Source organism: Arachis hypogaea, chromosome 15 (assembly GCF_003086295.3).
Source record: "Arachis hypogaea cultivar Tifrunner chromosome 15, arahy.Tifrunner.gnm2.J5K5, whole genome shotgun sequence".
Taxonomy (NCBI): domain Eukaryota; kingdom Viridiplantae; phylum Streptophyta; class Magnoliopsida; order Fabales; family Fabaceae; genus Arachis; species Arachis hypogaea.
The window spans coordinates 6,337,389-6,355,752 of NC_092050.1; the positions used below are offsets into that span (position 1 = coordinate 6,337,389).

Consider the following 18,364-nt stretch of genomic DNA (forward strand, 5'->3'; position numbering starts at 1 on the left):
CTTTAGATTACCTTTCGTATCACAATTTTAAACACAAAACACGATGTATATTGTCATAACTCATAAACACCACAGTTTTTTCTTTATTCATTTATTAACTCTGTATTAAAAAATCAATCATCAAATTTGTTATTCGTATATAATACATATTAAAATATAAAATATATATTTTAAAAAATAAATAATATATATTTATACATAAAAAATAAATATATAATGATTAAATTTTTATGTGCATATATATTAATAATTATTTAATTATCGTAACAAAATTTGTCATTCGTCTTAATCTACTTGCAAGTTATTTCAGCACAAAGCAAAAATTTATAGCTCGTCAATAAATTACATATACAAGCTAATGTTTAACAGTTTTTCTTTTTTTTTTTTTGTCATACAAATACACTCACAGACACACCCACTCTCACACACACTAACCTAACTACCACTGCTAGAATTAGAACCTGTTACGATGGGTAACCGGAGATTGTTGGGCTGGACTCGCAATGTTGGCCCAATCGTTTAAAGAAGAAAGCCTTCAGGTCTGTTCCAAGCTAGGAGACCTCGTCCGACTTGTGAATGAGCGAAGGAGAGGGGGGTGGTACCTGCAAAGACACTCCGATACCTAAGTAAGCAAGGGTCTAAGCAAGTTTAGAGAGTATTGGAACTTAGAGATACCTGAGGAATGTCAGTATATTTATAGTGGTGAACCAATAACTACCGTTGATGTAGTTCCTCCTTTTGAGGAGGATAACCATCCCTTTATCTTAGGGAAGTTGAGATATGGCTCCTGAAAGTGGGTTGAGAGATTTTAGGGGCAGTTATTTATTTGAATACGTATTATCTGCCAGCTAATCTGACTCCCGACTTCCTTTTTAGTGGAGCTCGCGTTGAATCCGACCTCTTCCAAGAGGTCGGTTGCGGGAGGAGGCAAACCTGCGGATTGGGCCCCTTTGTCTTATTTGGTCCTGAGCCTTAACGTTGAGTCAGGGTATGAACAGAATCTTTAGTTTGAGGCAAATACAACTAAAACCCCAAGGTGGTCCTTGAGATTGGGCGAGTTACCCATACTTGTCCTTGACTTTCAAAATTCCCTAACAGCATCCCTGACATTCAGTTCCGGGACCCATAGTTGTCCTGCAACCCTTTCCGGCACCAAGTCAGCAAACGGAGGGATGATCTGGCACCTCCAATGCCACGCTGGAGCCAGCAACGGCTAGCTGATGTGGCAAATCTGAATTTTGTACCCAATCTGGTCCCTGGTCCCATTAAAACCCTAAGGTGAAGTGCCCTTCCTCCATTGGGTCGGTGAGGAGTGTTTCCAGATCATTCGGTTTGAAGTCGTCCCATTCATCCAGAGTGACTGCCATGGCTGCTTACAAGGTTAAGCTGATTGGCCCGGATGGACAAGAGAATGAGTTTGAGGCCCCTGACGACACTTATATCTTAGATGCAGCCGAGAATGCAGGAGTGGAGCTCCCTTATTCCTGCCGTGCAGGAGCATGCTCCACCTGTGCTGGCAAGATGTCTCCGGCACTGTGGATCAGTCCGATGGCGCATTCCTCGACGAGAATCAACTGAATAAAGGATTTTTGCTAACCTGTGTCTCATATCCAACTTCAGATTGTGTGATTGAAACTCACAAGGAAGGCGATCTATACTGAGAAATGGGGACTGGGAATCATAGCTAGACTTTGCAGCCAAATTTGCTTGTTCTGCTTTATCATCATAAAACCTTTGTTTTGGGATTATTAGTGACTTGGGATATGTGTTTTACTACCTCCTGTTGGAATTTAAATGTGATAACTGATAAGTGTTACTATAACTCTAGTTGGATTTTTCGTGTTTGGTGAATTTCAAATGTGACAGAAAAGAAAAATGACTTTGTTGCTCCTTATCGAAGCCTTGAAGGCCAATATCTAGTTAAGAACTAGTGTTGTTCAAATAAGTATTCCTAATGATGAGAAATGAGGCATTTGCCATGTTATGAGTTATGACAACAATAAAAGAATGATGTAAAGAGATGGAGATCCGAAAAACGTGCCATGAGCCATCTTTCATGGTCATGGAGATGGAGGGCGTGAGGTGTTCAGTTTCAAGTTTCAACATTGAGCATGTGATGTGATGTCACCACTCACTACTCACTTCAAGTATACGTATGTTGACAAATGTGTAAATACTAAATACTTACAATTATTATCATTACAAAGAAAGTCTCAGCATTCTGTCTATGGCCAATAACAGAAGCCCCTCCTTCTTCCTCACTCTTCTCTTCCATCTACTAACCATTTCAGCTTCATTTGTGCAAATAAGTTCCCTTGGTTTTGGAATCAACTATGGCCAGATAGCCAACAATCTTCCATCTCCATCAAGAGTAGTGCTTCTTATCAAATCAATGAACGTGACTAGGATCAAGCTCTATGATGCTGATCCGAATGTGCTACTCGCATTCTCCAATTCCAATGTCCAATTTGTTGTTGGCCTTGGAAACGAGTACCTTGCCAATATGACAAACCCTTCAAAGGCTCAATCATGGATTCAGCAGCACCTTCAACCTTACCTTTCACAAACCAAGATCACCTGCATCACTGTTGGAAATGAAGTCTTCAACACCAATGATACCCAATTAATCATGAATCTCCTGCCAGCAATGCAGAGTGTTCATGGCGCCCTTGTTAATCTTGGATTAGACCAACAAGTTACTGTCACAACAGCACATTCTTTCAACATATTAAGCAATTCATACCCTCCTTCGTCTGGTTCGTTTAGGCAAGATCTGCTTCAATATATCCAACCTCTTCTTGCTTTTCACTCGCAATTCAATTCACCTTTTCTCATCAATGCATACCCTTTTTTTGCATACAAGGACAACCCAAGTGAGGTTTCTTTGAGCTATGTACTATTCGAGCCCAATCCGGGTTCCATCGATCCCAACACCAATCTCAACTATAACAACATGTTGTATGCTCAAATTGATGCTGTGTATGCTGCCATCAAGATGCTGGGCCATACAGACATTGAGGTCCGGATTTCAAAGACAGGTTGGCCTTCTAAAGGTGATACTAATGAAATTGGAGTCTCACCAGAGAATGCAGCAACTTATAATGGTAATCTGCTGAAAAGGATAGAGCAGAAGCAAGGAGCTGGAGGCGATGAAGAGGATGATCTGAGAAGGAATCAGCAGCAGCAGTTTAAAGCTCAGGCGATGAAGAGGATGATCTTAGCTTTTAGGGTTTTAATGGGACCAGGGACCAGATTGGGTACAAAATTCAGATTTGCCACATCAGCTAGCCATTGCTGGCTCCAGCGTGGCATTGGAGGTGCCAGATCATCCCTCCGTTTGCTGACTTGGCGCCGGAAAGAGTTGCAGGACAACTATGGGTCCCGGAGCTGAATGTCAGGGATGCTGTTAGGAAATTTTGAAAGTCAAGGACAAGTATGGATAACTCGCCCAATCTCAAGAACCATTTTGGGGTTTTAGTCAGGCAAATACTTTTGCCATTACATCACATACCTCAGCCACAGCTTTAACAGTTTTTTTTTTTTGGTCATTAGCTACAGGTTTAACAGTTTAAGTGAAACCAAAGTTGGTTTCGTTATTTTTTTTCATCGGGACATGAAACCAAAGTTAGTTGGTTCCAACCTCCCTGCTTTACCATATCGTGCCTAGAGCTGAGCATTTTTTTTTGGGCTATGATTGGGCTTATCATGAGTTTTGTCTCCAGGAGTTTACCTTCTTATTTTCGGTCTTGGAAGCTTACCTATATGCTATATGCATCAAGAATCATCCCAAGTTTTGAGCCGCCGTGAGTTTTGTTTTAGTTTTGAGCCGCCGTGAGTTTTATTTTTTTTTTTCTATTTTTGGTGCAAATCCGTCAGTTTTGTGTATTTTTTTTTTCGTAAATCCATGGGTTTTCAACAGAGGTGCCTCCTAAACACCACAAAGGAAAAGGGCCGAAGTCCAATATTGATACAGGATCAGGGTTTGGTACCAATAAGGCCATATTTATTACCATTTAATGAAGAGTTTAATTTGTATAAAAAAAAATGATACACTGAGACTATAAAATATCTTACATAGTCGTATAATTATAAGTTATAACCATTTCTTAGATAACCATTCATATAATTAATATAAAAAATAATTATTTTTATTAATATAATATTATGTAATTAGAGGCATGTATAAAATAATTTTATACATACAATTTATTAAAATTAAATTCTTTAATGAATCACAAGGCATAAATCCAATTGATCACTTTTTTCTCCGTGAAATATAAGATTTTTTTTTGTCGTGGAAATATAAGATTCCTTGATATGAATAAAATTACAAATAGAATATTTTGTGCCACCAAGAATAACAAAAATAAAATTTTCAACAACATTGAATTACAACCAATCTTTAAGATTCTAAGTCTGCGAGAGGAAAAAAACTAAAGAAAATAAAAATTAGTGCTTGAAAAAATGAAAATAAAGTTATCCCACCCCGTTTTAATTACACTTTTTTTTGTTTTTAATATTGAAATGATAACGGTATTTTTTTGAGATGTGGACTATTAGAGTGTTATTTTCAAATGTAGAACTATTTAATTAGAAAAGTAAAAATTGGACCATCTAATTTGTATAAGTACAAAAATTGGACTTTACACAAATCGAACAGTCTAATTTGTGTACCTCCTACAATTTTAAAAAATACAAAAAATTATCATATCACTTCCGTATCTGAATTTTTTAGCTTTTTAATTATTTTTGTCCAAAATACTCATTTATTCCAATAGACCAATGCCATCTTAGAAGAGAAATTCCACTCAACCCAAACAATGAAACAAATCCAACCCACCAAAACCTGGTGGAGAATTCGTCCAATTTCCCTTGGGTATGGAAAACCGTACTGTCGGTATAACCCACAACACACCCTTGGATGAAAACATATGTATTTTGACTTCTCCATTAGCTTTTCATTTTTGGCGTCCGCCACAGATGACTAGAATCTCATTTAGCAGAATATTGGGGATATTATTACTACCTTTTCGGGGCCATAGAGAAAGCTTGTTCTATAAAAGTCATAGCAAGCAGCTCCTAAAAGATTGTCCAAATTAAAGTCATAGTGTAGACACGAAACACACACCATGACATGTGTGGAATACAGCCAAACAAGTTATATATAGGGAAACTTCGTGAATTGCAATTACCTACTCATTAATACTAATATACTAGAAAAAGAATACTCCACCCAACCATGACAATTGATTCACGGTTTTCCCTTTTTAACTTGGAAATAAAAGATTGTATGTCGTGCCTGATAAATGATAATAGTTGAAACATTTGATCATATACTCCTATATAATATTCGTATATATATATTGACTGTGAATCTGTATCTCAAAGTAAAGCTTTATGAATATAACTATATATAAGTTACTTTGTATAGTATGGTGCCGTGGCATTCAACGAGAGCACTAAATGTTGTGAGCTTGTGCCTTGTGATGTTCCACATCATCGAACTTTAGCATTCAACGTAAATTGATGAGACCAATAATACTTACCACTTTTCTATAGTCCGTTAAGGGACAAAAGGTGCAGAGGATGATGTCTTATGTAGAAAAACGAGTTCTTGGTAGTAGATAACTGCATGCGTAGTGTTGAAAATGTTAAATAATAATAATAATAATAATAATAATAATAATAATAATAATAATAATAATAATAATAAACCAACTCTTAATTAATCAATTTTAGTGTTTAAATTTATAATTTTAGATTTAAAATTAAATATTTAAAATTTAAAATAAATAAAATAATTTTAACAAATAGTAAATATTAACTAAAAAAATAGTTATTTAAAAAATAGTTATTTAACATTACTCCATAGAAAACTGTAGGACTACTTCTCTGAGTTGGATTGGAGTCATCTTACAAACGCAATAATTCACATCCAAAATGCATGTGTTGGATATTATGCATGTATTTTTCGATAAAGACACTAAAAACGTTTTTTTTTAAAGACGTTTACATGGATCATGATATTATTGGACATATTTATTAAATCGGTTAATAATTTATTTTGTAATAAATCAAAACAAAATCGGTTTATTATAGCAATAATAATAAATCTAATTGTCCGTACCATAATTATTAGACCCGATTTGATCCGATCGATTTACACAATCTAAATCGAATCATGTCTAAATTTTTTTTATAAAAAGACAAATATATTCCTAATTTGTTTAAAAAAAAAATGATCCAATAGCTAATGTAAATTGGTCGATTCGACCAGATTGGATAACAATTAGATTTATTGTTATTGTTATAAAAAAATCGATTTTATTCTAATTTGTTAAGAAATTAAAAAATAACTGATTTATTAATATATCCAATAATAATAGAACACATAAATGTCTTTAGAAAAAGACGTTTTACACGTCTTTTCCATTTTGTTTTTAGCTTTCTTCAATACGTATCTCCTTTGGGATCAATTGACCTGCTGCATTTTTTGCCCAAACACGCTATAGAATTGTTTACTTTTTTAGAGAAATACTAAGGATCATAATAAATATTTTTGGTTATTACTTAGTTATTAATTTAATTTTTTTAGCCTAATTTTATTAATTTAGTAATTTAATATACATTATCTCATATTTATTAATAGCTAACTAACAGTGAAAAACAATAAATTCTGAATCTTTTATTTTAATTCACAATAAAAACACCCCATTTCTTGAAATACTGATACACTTTTTTTAGAAAAATAAATTATTAAACTACTGATTTTGTTATTAAAAACAAATTATTAAGTAAAATAAAAGATAATAACTCAAATAAATTGACGTATAAATTATAGTAAATATATAATTATGTAATTAGTAAGTGTTTCTAGTAACAAATAAATAGAAGGATATTTTAGAGAAAACAACAAACTTATCAATTAAAAGAGAGTGACATTAGTAGTCAATATGTGAGAGTGGAAAACATTATATTAAGCTAAAGGGAAGTAGTGAACTCAAAATTATATTGCCGATTTGGACTATAATATATAATAAGGTGATAATATGAATTCTTCCATGATGAACTTATATTATTAGTGGATAGGGTGCTTCGCAGTTTAATTATATTGCGTTCAAAACATGGGATAATAGAAACAAAGTTGCAAGTATTTTCATGGGGTCCGAAAATAAAGACAATTGTTTAATTGATGAATGATTCACCGAGAAATCTCTACATCCATCGTAGCTAGCACGCAGACCCATGGGACCAAAACTAGGGTACTAGAATTTCTGTGTGTATGGGTTAGGGGTGAAATGGCATAATAATTATGATATGCAAGGAGCCATGTTCATTTAACCCTGGCCTTCTTGTCTTGTCATCATCAACTAAGGGTAGTGCTTGACTTTGCAACTTGTTAATTTACTCCGATCCTTCCGCAAGAAATTAAAGCATTCAAACTTTCTTTCTACCCAAGGAAGAAACCCTAATGGCTTCTACACTATTCAGATTTGTGCAGGTGTTCTCTGTTCCCTACCCTATGCTACACAACATGTGAAACCCACATGTCACCCATACCCACGTAATAATCAAAATTGTCACGTCCTCCTGGACCTAGAAATTTAATTCAAATTCATGGGCGGCTAAATTCCCATATATACTTCATTCCATCGCTTTATACAGCAATGTGATTTTACTTTGTTATGCTAAGTGAGTCAGTGAAATAGTTGCAATTTACATCATAGTCCTCTAATTATTAACCATATATAATTTACGAGATTATAGTTTCTATTATAGTCGTGGCTGTTGAAAACAAGTTGTTAAAGTGTTATTTTGATTTCTTGGAGTATTTTTTAAAGGCAAGTATATATAGTAAAAACTATTTGCTATTTTTTTTTGGAGTTATCAAGGATTGAATTATACAATTTTTTTAATATAGAATTCTGATATCATGTTATTATACATAAATAATTATCAATAATATTTAAAAAAATAATAAAAAAATCAACTTAAACAGACTAAAATTGTCTTAACATTTATTAATTATTACTAAAATAATTGTATATTTTAAATATAATAAATATATAATTATAAATATTATATAAATAAAATTATACATATTATATTATATAAAATAACTTTAAATATTATCTTCCAAACATTATCAAAATAATTATATCTATAACAATATTATTGCCAGCCAAAACTTAATTTACACCATATAGTTTTTACCTTTCCTATCCAAGTAGTGGTGACATTGTAGAGGAGTAATTAATTAACATCTAATTTAATTTGTATTGATGTACATGTCTAAACAAAGCATTTTTATCAAATCAATGCTAGGTTTTCATGTTTATACGAAAAAATAGTTAAAAATAGCTAAATTTATTTTATTTAATATTCATTAGTTCTAACAATCATTAATGAATATTAAACAAAATAAATTTTGACTTTTTTTTTCTCTCTTCGAAAAACAAAAAATATATATGTAGGAGGTTGGCCCCCTTGCAGAATGCAGATAACTAGAATATATAATTGTTATGAAACCTTTTGATTTTAGTTCAAGATATATCGAATACATTCAATTCAACATAAAATAATAGTAATATATATTACTCATGTTTCGCTGCCGTCCAAAATCCATTATGCGTTCAAAAGAAAACCGTGTTGCCATGTTTTCTGTTTTGAGTTGCGAGGGAAGAATATATATACTTAATTTATTAGACTATCAATAATTATGATACCACTTACAATCATGCTCGTAACGAACTTCATCACATGTTATTAGCTCCCCGATAGTGATTGCTCATAGCAGAGGCGAATATGTAGCGAGAGGAAAAAGCTCTAAAGAAATAAAAAATAAAATAAAGAATAATAGCTTTGAAAGCACATGGATATGATTTCGTTCACAATAATGTGTGTCAATATACCAATGTCTATCTCCCTAGCTAAAGCTTAGTATTGAATAATTGAAATGAATAAAAAATTATTAAGAACAAACTTTTAATTAGTTAATATTAAACAACTTTAAAATTTAAGTTTATAATTTGAGATTTAGAGTTAATAATTTATAATTTAGAATCTATAATTTAAAATAAATAAAATAATTTCAAAAAATTAACTAATATTAGTTAAAAAAATTAATTACTTAATATTAGTCTAAGATGAACTTAATCAGACAGTGTAATCATTGGACAGGATATGGATGGTTATTATCCTGAAAGTTCTATTGAGCTTAATTAAGATGTACTCATGGAAATGGATTCTTTCCAATTTTTTTTATTAGAGAGAATAAAGTGTGATCTCTCACCTTTAATTTTATAAGTGGGACCAAAAATTAATAAGAGAGAGAATAATGAATGGTGAAATCAAACATTAGATACTATCCAGTATTTTTTTCACTGGAAAGAATCCACTCCCTATAAAATATGGATACAGACATAGAACACGTAAATACATAATTTTTTTTGTAAGCAAGCATGAGATACGACTAGGGCGGATAATAAATAGGGTAAGGTAAGGTTTAGACTTTATCTGTAGGTTAAAAATTTTATTAAAACTCTATTCTAGCCTACTCGTATCCTAAAGTTTTAAATCCTATCCTACTCTATATGTAGAAATATCAAATTTTTTTAAAGTAAATATAAAATTTAATCATTTCGAATTTCATACATATTAATAAAATAAAAAATAAAAAATTAGTGTTCTAAATTATTAAATTAACTAACTAATTTAGTGATTATTCATTTATTATAAGTCATTATATAAAAAAAGGTTGTGGATTCAACTATCACCTCATTTACTATATACCTAATTTTTATAAAATATATGTTATGTATGGAGTGTAAATTGGATAGGATAGGATATTATCCTACCCGCAAGCATATCCAGACCTTATTCTACTCACAACGGGTCGGGTAGTCTACCACTCTACCCTACCCACAATGGATTGAGTACCCGCGGATAGAGTATGAATTACCAGTCTTAGATACAACATTTTAGATAAATTATAAAAAAAATTTGATATTTTATTAATATTAAAATATAAATTAATATTATGTATATCTTTTTTTTTTTTTGGTGACTATATTATGTATATCTTTTAATATTATGTATATCTAAACATGTTCAAATTTTTTTTTTATTAAAATATGATTAAACACAAAAACAGACTATCAAATAAATATTAATAAATATTAAACTCAAAATGTATTCAACACACAAATACCATAAACTGAATAAAGTATCCCTGCTTCGTATCTTTTGACCGACCGCAAACGTAATGCTATTGACCTATGTTTCTCTTTATCGCAAGATTAATTGGAATGATATTACATACAGCAAAATCAAAGCGAAGGAATCTCTGTATATAGTTATAGCATTTAAGGTAGGTTAAGTAGTTGGTTAATTTGTTTTTATATGGAGATTGGAGATTCCACGATTTATACTAAGATTCTCACATCGAGTGGCTCTAGCTAAGAAAACCGTTTTTAAAATATAATATAATTATTTAAATAGTGAAAAGTGAAATTTAATCTGGAGTTTCAGTTAAGAGTTGTCGTATATACAGTGATTAAACAATGCATACTTAAAAACTCTTTCACAGCAATAATCATAAATATTAAATATATTAATTAATTGAAAAATACATACATGGCTTGAAAGAGCATCAAAGAATTATTTTAAATAAATTAAAAACAATTTTAAGATATATATTTTTGGATGGAGATATTTAATAATTTTAAGATATATATTTAATAATTTTAAGATATATATTTTAATAATTAATATATTTAATAATTTTAAGATATTTAATAATTTTAAGATATATATTTTTGGATGGATATATATTAAATATATTAATTTTAAGATATATATTTTAAGATATATATTAATAATAATCAGTTTGTTTCTGGATAGTTTCTCCAATTGGATCTAAGCCGTTTTATTATTAGGTGGAACATTCAGTTTAAGATATGTTAATTCGTTAATTCCCTCAAAAATCAACTCATCAGATAATTACTATTATATTCAACACACTATATATACATTATTGCTTCTTTTAATTCTCTGCTGATATAAGTAACAACTTCGTCTTAAAAAATTATTCAAAACGATGCAATCGTCACTACATTTTAATTGAGAATGATCCTTGAGTCATTGCAAATTCTATAGAAAAGTTTAGGGCCAATATGTGACTACGGATGTGGGTAACTGGGTAAGTGGTTTAGACTTTAGAGGGTTTAGCTTTTTCAAGCCGGTCTATTTATTTTTGAAACTTTTGGGATTAGATTTTGCTTCTATCAATGATAGTAAATCAATTACTGTAAAAAACAATGATAGTAAAAGAGTTTATAGTTATAAAAGAAGAACATATGTGCACTATTGCAAACTTCAAGAGAGTTTGATTAATTTACCCTTTATTTTAATAATAGAAATGGATCTAAATTAAAAAATTCTTTTTGTCTTACGTACCCAACAATCCAACCCACTTGAATGAGTTGGTTAGGCCGAATAATATAATTAAAACATATTAGAACATATAATCAAACCTGATGAATCCCAATGTATGTGTATAACCTGTTTTGGTATTATAAGAGAATTAATTATTCATGTTATTTTTTTATTAGCTTAATTTTATGGAAAAAATGATTTTTTGATGTGGTATTAAAATTTTGTGTTTGAAAAATTTAGAGTTTAATTTTTAGCTAATTAAAAAAAATAGCATAAAATAAATAAAAAAAAGATCTATGTAAAATTTAACAAAATTCAAAAATAAAACTTTTTGTTTAAAAAAATATATTTAAAATGTAATAATTTATATTGTCTTCTCTTATAAGTTTAAGCTTATTATAAAAAAGATAATTTCACGACGAATATAAATAAACAACTTAATATACAATCAGTATGGTTTTAAGCGCATAATTTTAAATGCATAATGATGTATGCTATGTGTAAGACTCCGAATTTTTTGAAAATTAAATAATAGGTTACTTACGATTTAATATATTTATTTAAGATTCATAAGACGAGCGATGATCATTGTGGTTGAAAATAATTTTTTATTAAATATTCTCTTATGATAATTCTTGAACCGTTTACTGAGAATTTGCGAAGACGATATTCTCGCTCCTACAAATTTCTCTTTTTAAGATAGATGAAAAAATTTATGAAATTTTGCTAAGTTCTTAACTATATTATTTCTATTTTGTATACATATATTATAGATTTAGCTCACCCTAATTATTATTATACTTTTTATAAGAGAAATTAGAATCATGATATGTAATGTGTATATATATATATATATAAAAGGTGCTATGGGATTTGTATGTATGCACATGTACGTTTTTCTAAATAAAAAGTAATTCCGATTTTAAAAAAGAATTTTATACGATTTCAAATTTTAAAAGAAACTTATTTTATTATTAAATATATAAAAATCGTCGTAATATTTATACCATCAAAATAGCGCAATTGGAAGTATAATATTCTAATAATAAAAGTATTACATTATGTTGTTTTTACATATTTATTTAGGTATATAAATATATTTTTTATTAAAAATATAATAATTTATGTGTCTTTTTATTAACTTAAAATTTGAAGAGAATTAATTTTATATTACGGTATTAAAATTTTATAACCTAAAAATTTAGCATTCGTTTAATAACCCTTAAAAAAAATTGAAGTATAAAACAAAGGAAAGAAAAAATTTTGAATAAAGCAACATCCTCCTATCAACTAACACTTTTGATACGCATGAATATGTATTTAGGTTTGTGCCTTAACTTCATAACAATTGTTTATTATTAATAACAAGTAGTGGATATGTAGTAGCAATGTAGCATTATTTAAAAATGTATGAAATCATGATTAACGTTTATAATACCGGATCAAGCTGGGAAACAAATTGTGTATTAATAATTAGTATTATAGATTTATATATTTGTGCTGGCGGAGTGTCATGTGTGAATGCACTACTCCATCCTCCCATTATATTCAGTCATATGTTTGTAGTAGGTGCTAGTTATATAAAAAAAATAATTGAGATGTTAATACGTATTATATTAAATAATTTAATTAAATATATTAAATATTTTTATATGAAAGTATTTTGTAATATATTTGATATTTTAGTAATATAAATTTTTGTTGTTTTAAATTAATTTTTTTTAATATGAAATTTTTTAATAAAAATTTTAAAATTGAACTCAAAATAAAAATAAAAAATTTAAATGATTGACATATTAATCAATAAATGACATAAAACAAATACTTTAATTTGTTCTTGAAACATATAGAAGTTTTCCTTTTATTTCGATTGAAAAAAGCTAAGAACTAGTTCGTTTATTAGAATTTAGTATTTACGATTATTTAGTGACAGTTCGAGAAGATTGTTATTGTTTTGCTTCCGTTAATATATTTGAGGAAAAGTGAGTCATCTAAATTAAAAAAGATGCTTAAATAGAGATTGTGATTCGTAGAGAGATAACCAGCACATACTACACACCGCGTAACCTGTTTGAGACAAAATAACTTTTTGTGAAGTGATGATTATTCCCAGAAAGTTCAGAAAAGAGCAATGTGTTTAAGTGTTTTCCTACTTATTATTATACCTTTTCCTATTTTCTTCCATTGCACACTTTTGTGCTTGCGTAGTTGGTGACGAATTTTAAAAGGGTTTCCAAAAGTTCAACTTCTTCACCTATACTTAATTACTTGCATTGGTGGCTTCCACCACATATAGCTCTTTCTTACATAGTTATGATGAGAGATAATTAATTAATTCCAGCTCGTCATCTTTTTTGTAAATACAATTAAGGATGATTGGTGAAACTTAGACCTATAAATTTATGCAAATTTACTAAAATTAAACTTTATTTTTTTTTAAATAAAAATCTCAACACAATAAGTAAGATGGAGCATTTTGAAAATTTAGAATTACAGTAGAAAGAAAAAAAATTTAAGTTTACTCAAACAAAAAATAAGAGTAAATTTGACTACATTTAAAATAAATTAAAAAGTAGTGTTAGGGGTCAGTAATTTTTGTGATTTGTAGTTATCAAATAGCCATTAATGATGATTTTAATGGTATGAGATTGGTGTGAGATTTTATCCAATGACTCACTTTTCTTTGCTAGTTACGTACTAATCAGAATTTGAAAAAGTTGCTGGTTTTAGACTTTTTTTTTAAATTAAATTCCTTCCTGATTTAAAATATATTAGAAACCCTAATTATTGACTTTTTGGTTCCGTTGAAATGCTTATACGCCTTGAAATGTGTTATTAATACTCATTAGATCAGAGAAAAATAATGGATAATCAAGTCGGTTCGTCGGCAAGCCTAGCCCACCGTGTGTTTCGCCGGCGGTGCGTGCCATTGTATATTTATGTGCGCGTTCACACAGCGCCCATTATCTCTTCTTGTATATTATCTAATAAGATAAGTTTTGTAATGGAAAAATTGTCAAACTTTTTACATATCTATCACATCAGGAAGCATGTTCATAAATAAGTAGGGTAATTGATTATTATGGAAATCAAACAATAATTAAATACATTCATATATATAGCAAGCTAATTAATTAGTAAGTACATTCCACACTGCACATCCACGTGGACAGAGTGCTTTCAGTTTCTTTCTCTACATCATGATCGATCCCCCATTAAGAAAAATAAATAAAAAATAAAAAAGAACTATGTCTTTTGAACTCCACCAAAAATATTCGGGAAGCTAAAAAAAAAAAAATTGTGCATGCGTTCAGATTCCACAAACAACATGAAGATGCTAGCTAGCTATAGCTATAGTTATCGTTCTTCAGGCGCACGATGATCGCGAGACGAAAGCCGAAAAACCCAATTAGAGAATGACTTTGTGAAACTTACAGAAGAAGAGCCACATTCAGCTCCTGTGGAGTCTGTAACGAAGTTCTTGACTCGTTTCATGGCTACGTTTAAAGTGTCTTGAGACATGTTGGCAAAGCACACCCTGAACCACCCTGGCTCACTGCAATGGCACGACGAACCCGGAGAAATGTTCAAGCCAACTTGGTAGACAATCTTCTTCCAGAGCTCCATCTCAGCCTCAAAAGTGTTGGAACAGAGAAGGTGCCTCATATCAACCCAGCAGAACAAACCAGCATTGCTTTTCAGGCACTTTATTCCCGCTTTCTGCAACCCTGTTACGAGCATTCTCTGTCTCCGTCTCAGCCTCTTTTGATTCTCGGAGATGTATTTCTTCGTAAACTTGTTGTCACTCAGCATGGCTGCCAGAAGATACTGAGTTTGTGAAGAAACCAATCCAAAGCTTGACATCTTGGTCGCCGCAGCCACAACGGCGTCGTTTTCGGAGTAGATAGCACCGACGCGGAAACCGGGTAAACCCAAGTCCTTGGAGAGACTATAAACAACGTGAACTCTGTTCCAAATTTTGGTAGCGTCATTAGGATTCATTTCCTTAAGGATCTCCATGACGCTAACAAAGCTTGGAGAGCTAAAAACGGTGCCAGAGTAAATCTCATCGCTTATCAAGTGCATGGTTTCTTTGTCTTTGATGAAGTCAACGAGCAAGTCGAATTCATTACGAGAAAGAGTGGTTCCCAGAGGGTTTGAGGGATTCGTGACCAAGACTCCTTTGACTCTAAGGTTACGCTTTGTTGCGTCTTGGTAGGCTTGTTCCAAAGCTGACTCAGTGATTCGGAAGTTGTTTGAGCTCGTGCATTGTATTGGGACAATTTCAACCCCGGTTCGCCACTTGAGGTCTCTATCGAATCTGCACAAGTGCAAGCAAAATAAGATCAGAGACTGAAAAGTAAGAAACATATGCACGTATTCAGTGCAACTAAGACGCACCCTGGGTAATATGGGGTGGGAAGGAGGAAGGCATCGCCCTCTTCGGCAACGCAGAACATCAGGGTCTCATTTGCCGAGGTGGCGCCGGCGGTGAGGACCATGTGGTTGGGATCAAAAGTGACCTTGTTTCCTCTTATCTCGGCCATGAAATCCACCAATGCTTTCTTGAAAAGAGGGAGACCGTGGTAGTCTTGAAAGAGAGCAAGCTCTCGGAATATGGATTTGCCGTCGCGTTTGAATCCGGACACGTCAGGATTCTTCGCCAGCCATGACTCCAGGAGGTCGAAAGAGAGCTGCCAATTATTGAAAAACATAAGTTTTCTTACATGTGAGCCATGCCTTAAATAATAATTGATGAGCTAGCAGCTTCTTTGTTTTTGCTTTTTTTGCACCAAAATAATAGTGTTGCAACTAACCTGATTTTCGGCAAGACCCATTTGAATGATTCCATTAGGGTTCTTAACCTTATCATAGGGATTCTTTTCATATTCTTCCCATCCTAGGAAGTATGAAGAATCTTGGCCGTGAGTGTTGCATGTTGCTTTTCTAGACAATAGCCTCATTTTTCTTTTTCTTTTTTTTTTTCAGGGAGGTTGGGAAATAATGAGTGAAGAGGGGGTATTCTTAGATTATATAAACTAAAAAGTGTACAAGGGAATGTATATAGATAAGGCTCAAAAATAGAATTTCTCGTCAATATATAGCTTTTAGGAGCAAGCAAGAGATGGAGAAGGAATATTTGAGTGGGACTATAGGGAGTAATGAGAGAGAGATAGATAGAGTGCAGATCTTAGTTGATATGTAGATTGAAACATCGAAGATGAATTGGTGGGTGAAGTAGTGAGAAGCATGGTATATTTATACATGAAAAATCCAATAGACAAACACTGGGCCACCTTTGTTTCAATTTGCAAACAACACTTTTGACTAAACATCATCTCTCATCCAATAACCAGATTGATGAGAAATTATTAAATGCTTAGTCTTATTATAGATGTCAATGTATACTGTATTTATAATTAATACATAACTATATTTTTAAATAAAAATTAAATTAATTAAATAAAATACTTTTAAATTTTCATTTATTCTAAAGTTATTTTTTTTAATTAAATATGAATGCATATAAATAAAATATTTTAATATAATTATATTACGATAATTATAATAATTATAGTACCGCAATTATAGTATTTTAAAAATATTATTTAAAAATTTATTAATAAAATATAAAAAATATAACTTGAATTTTAATAAGACTTATATAATTATTATAACCACTACAATATTTTTTTTTTATTAAAAATAAAAAATTCAAATTTACAATTTCTTAATTGAGTATGAAAAGATTATACCATTTAAGTTGTAACTCATTGGAATAACACTACAACATAGTTATACTAGAATGTATAAATAATATCTTATGAACATTGAATAATAAATTTGAGGGGGACAAAAACTTTTGAATGGATGTGTGAAGTGTACGCGCTTAGCCCACCGCCCATCCACTTCACGTGACCATCACTGAATATTAGAGTTATTTGGGACAGTGGAATCCACCGGGTAGGACTCTCGCGTGGGATTTTCAAGTTTATCTGATACATAAGAAAATGGCGAGTCATGTTTTTACTTGGATTGTAGTTTTTTCGGTAACATGAATTGTGAAGCATTATATATGTACGTATAGTTTAGGTTGTTATTGGTTAATTAGAAACTTAGAATGGAGTGGTGGTTAAGTTTGATAAACGCAAACAAAGTCATAACATAGCTTGAGAAGAGGGGCATAAAGTGGCGCCGAGAACAAACACCATACCGACAGCAATTTAAAGTGGGCCAGTGGTGACCCACAGAGTTCATGAAGACTTAATATTGCAACCTAGGCTATTCCCTACACCATGGACCATGATGGCATGATGTCCCCCAGTACCATTAACCTCCATCCAACTTTTTTTTTTTCGCCATTATTTCTTTCAATTTTTTTTTTAGTTCTCCAAATTAGTTCGTAAAGCCTTGCTGTTTCTCAATTTTAGGCTTAAAAAGAAATGAGGAATTAACTAACAAAAAATTAAGAAATAGCATAGCTTTAAGAACTGATTTGGGAAAGTTAAACAAAGAATTGAAAAAGATAATAGCCTATATATATATTAATACTATCTATTTCTTTTCATAATATCGTTTAACTTGATAAAATAAAGATTGATTCGTCGCAAATTTGAATTTTATTTAAAGATTTGTTGCTGGTCAATAGATTGCATGCACAATACAAGATTCAAACTCCCAACACATTTTTAAGCAGACTAATAAACTAATCATTAAATCAATTGAGAATTGATTTAATGCTAGCTAATCAATTAAAACTTCAAAAAAAAAAAAAAAAAAGAAACTAACTAACAAAGAATTATAAAAGTCCACGGTAAAAGTCTAAATATGTTAACATGCTAATCCTAAGCTCACTGAGTATGTCTAAATCATTTTTTATAACTAACAAAATTATTAAATATTTTTAATGTATTATATCTTATTATAA

General features: G+C 31.0%; 2 protein-coding genes across 2 annotated transcripts; one reads left to right on the top strand and one right to left on the bottom strand.

The window, feature by feature from the left end:
• Positions 1 to 2,227: 2,227 nt before the first annotated feature.
• Positions 2,228 to 3,391, top strand: LOC112748158 (glucan endo-1,3-beta-glucosidase 14-like). The gene has a single exon (XM_025796360.3). The coding sequence runs from the start codon at positions 2,228 to 2,230 to the stop codon at positions 3,389 to 3,391; it is 1,164 nt and encodes a 387-aa protein (XP_025652145.1).
• Positions 3,392 to 14,487: 11,096 nt separating this feature from the next.
• On the bottom strand, positions 14,488 to 16,667 carry LOC112748160 (1-aminocyclopropane-1-carboxylate synthase 3-like). The gene is made up of 3 exons (XM_025796361.3): positions 16,254 to 16,667; positions 15,838 to 16,130; positions 14,488 to 15,757 (listed from the first exon to the last, which is right to left on the bottom strand). Exons 1-3 carry the CDS (start codon positions 16,398 to 16,400, stop codon positions 14,794 to 14,796), a joined length of 1,404 nt encoding a protein of 467 aa, XP_025652146.1. The 5' UTR covers positions 16,401 to 16,667; the 3' UTR covers positions 14,488 to 14,793.
• Between the last annotated feature and the right edge of the window lie 1,697 nt (positions 16,668 to 18,364).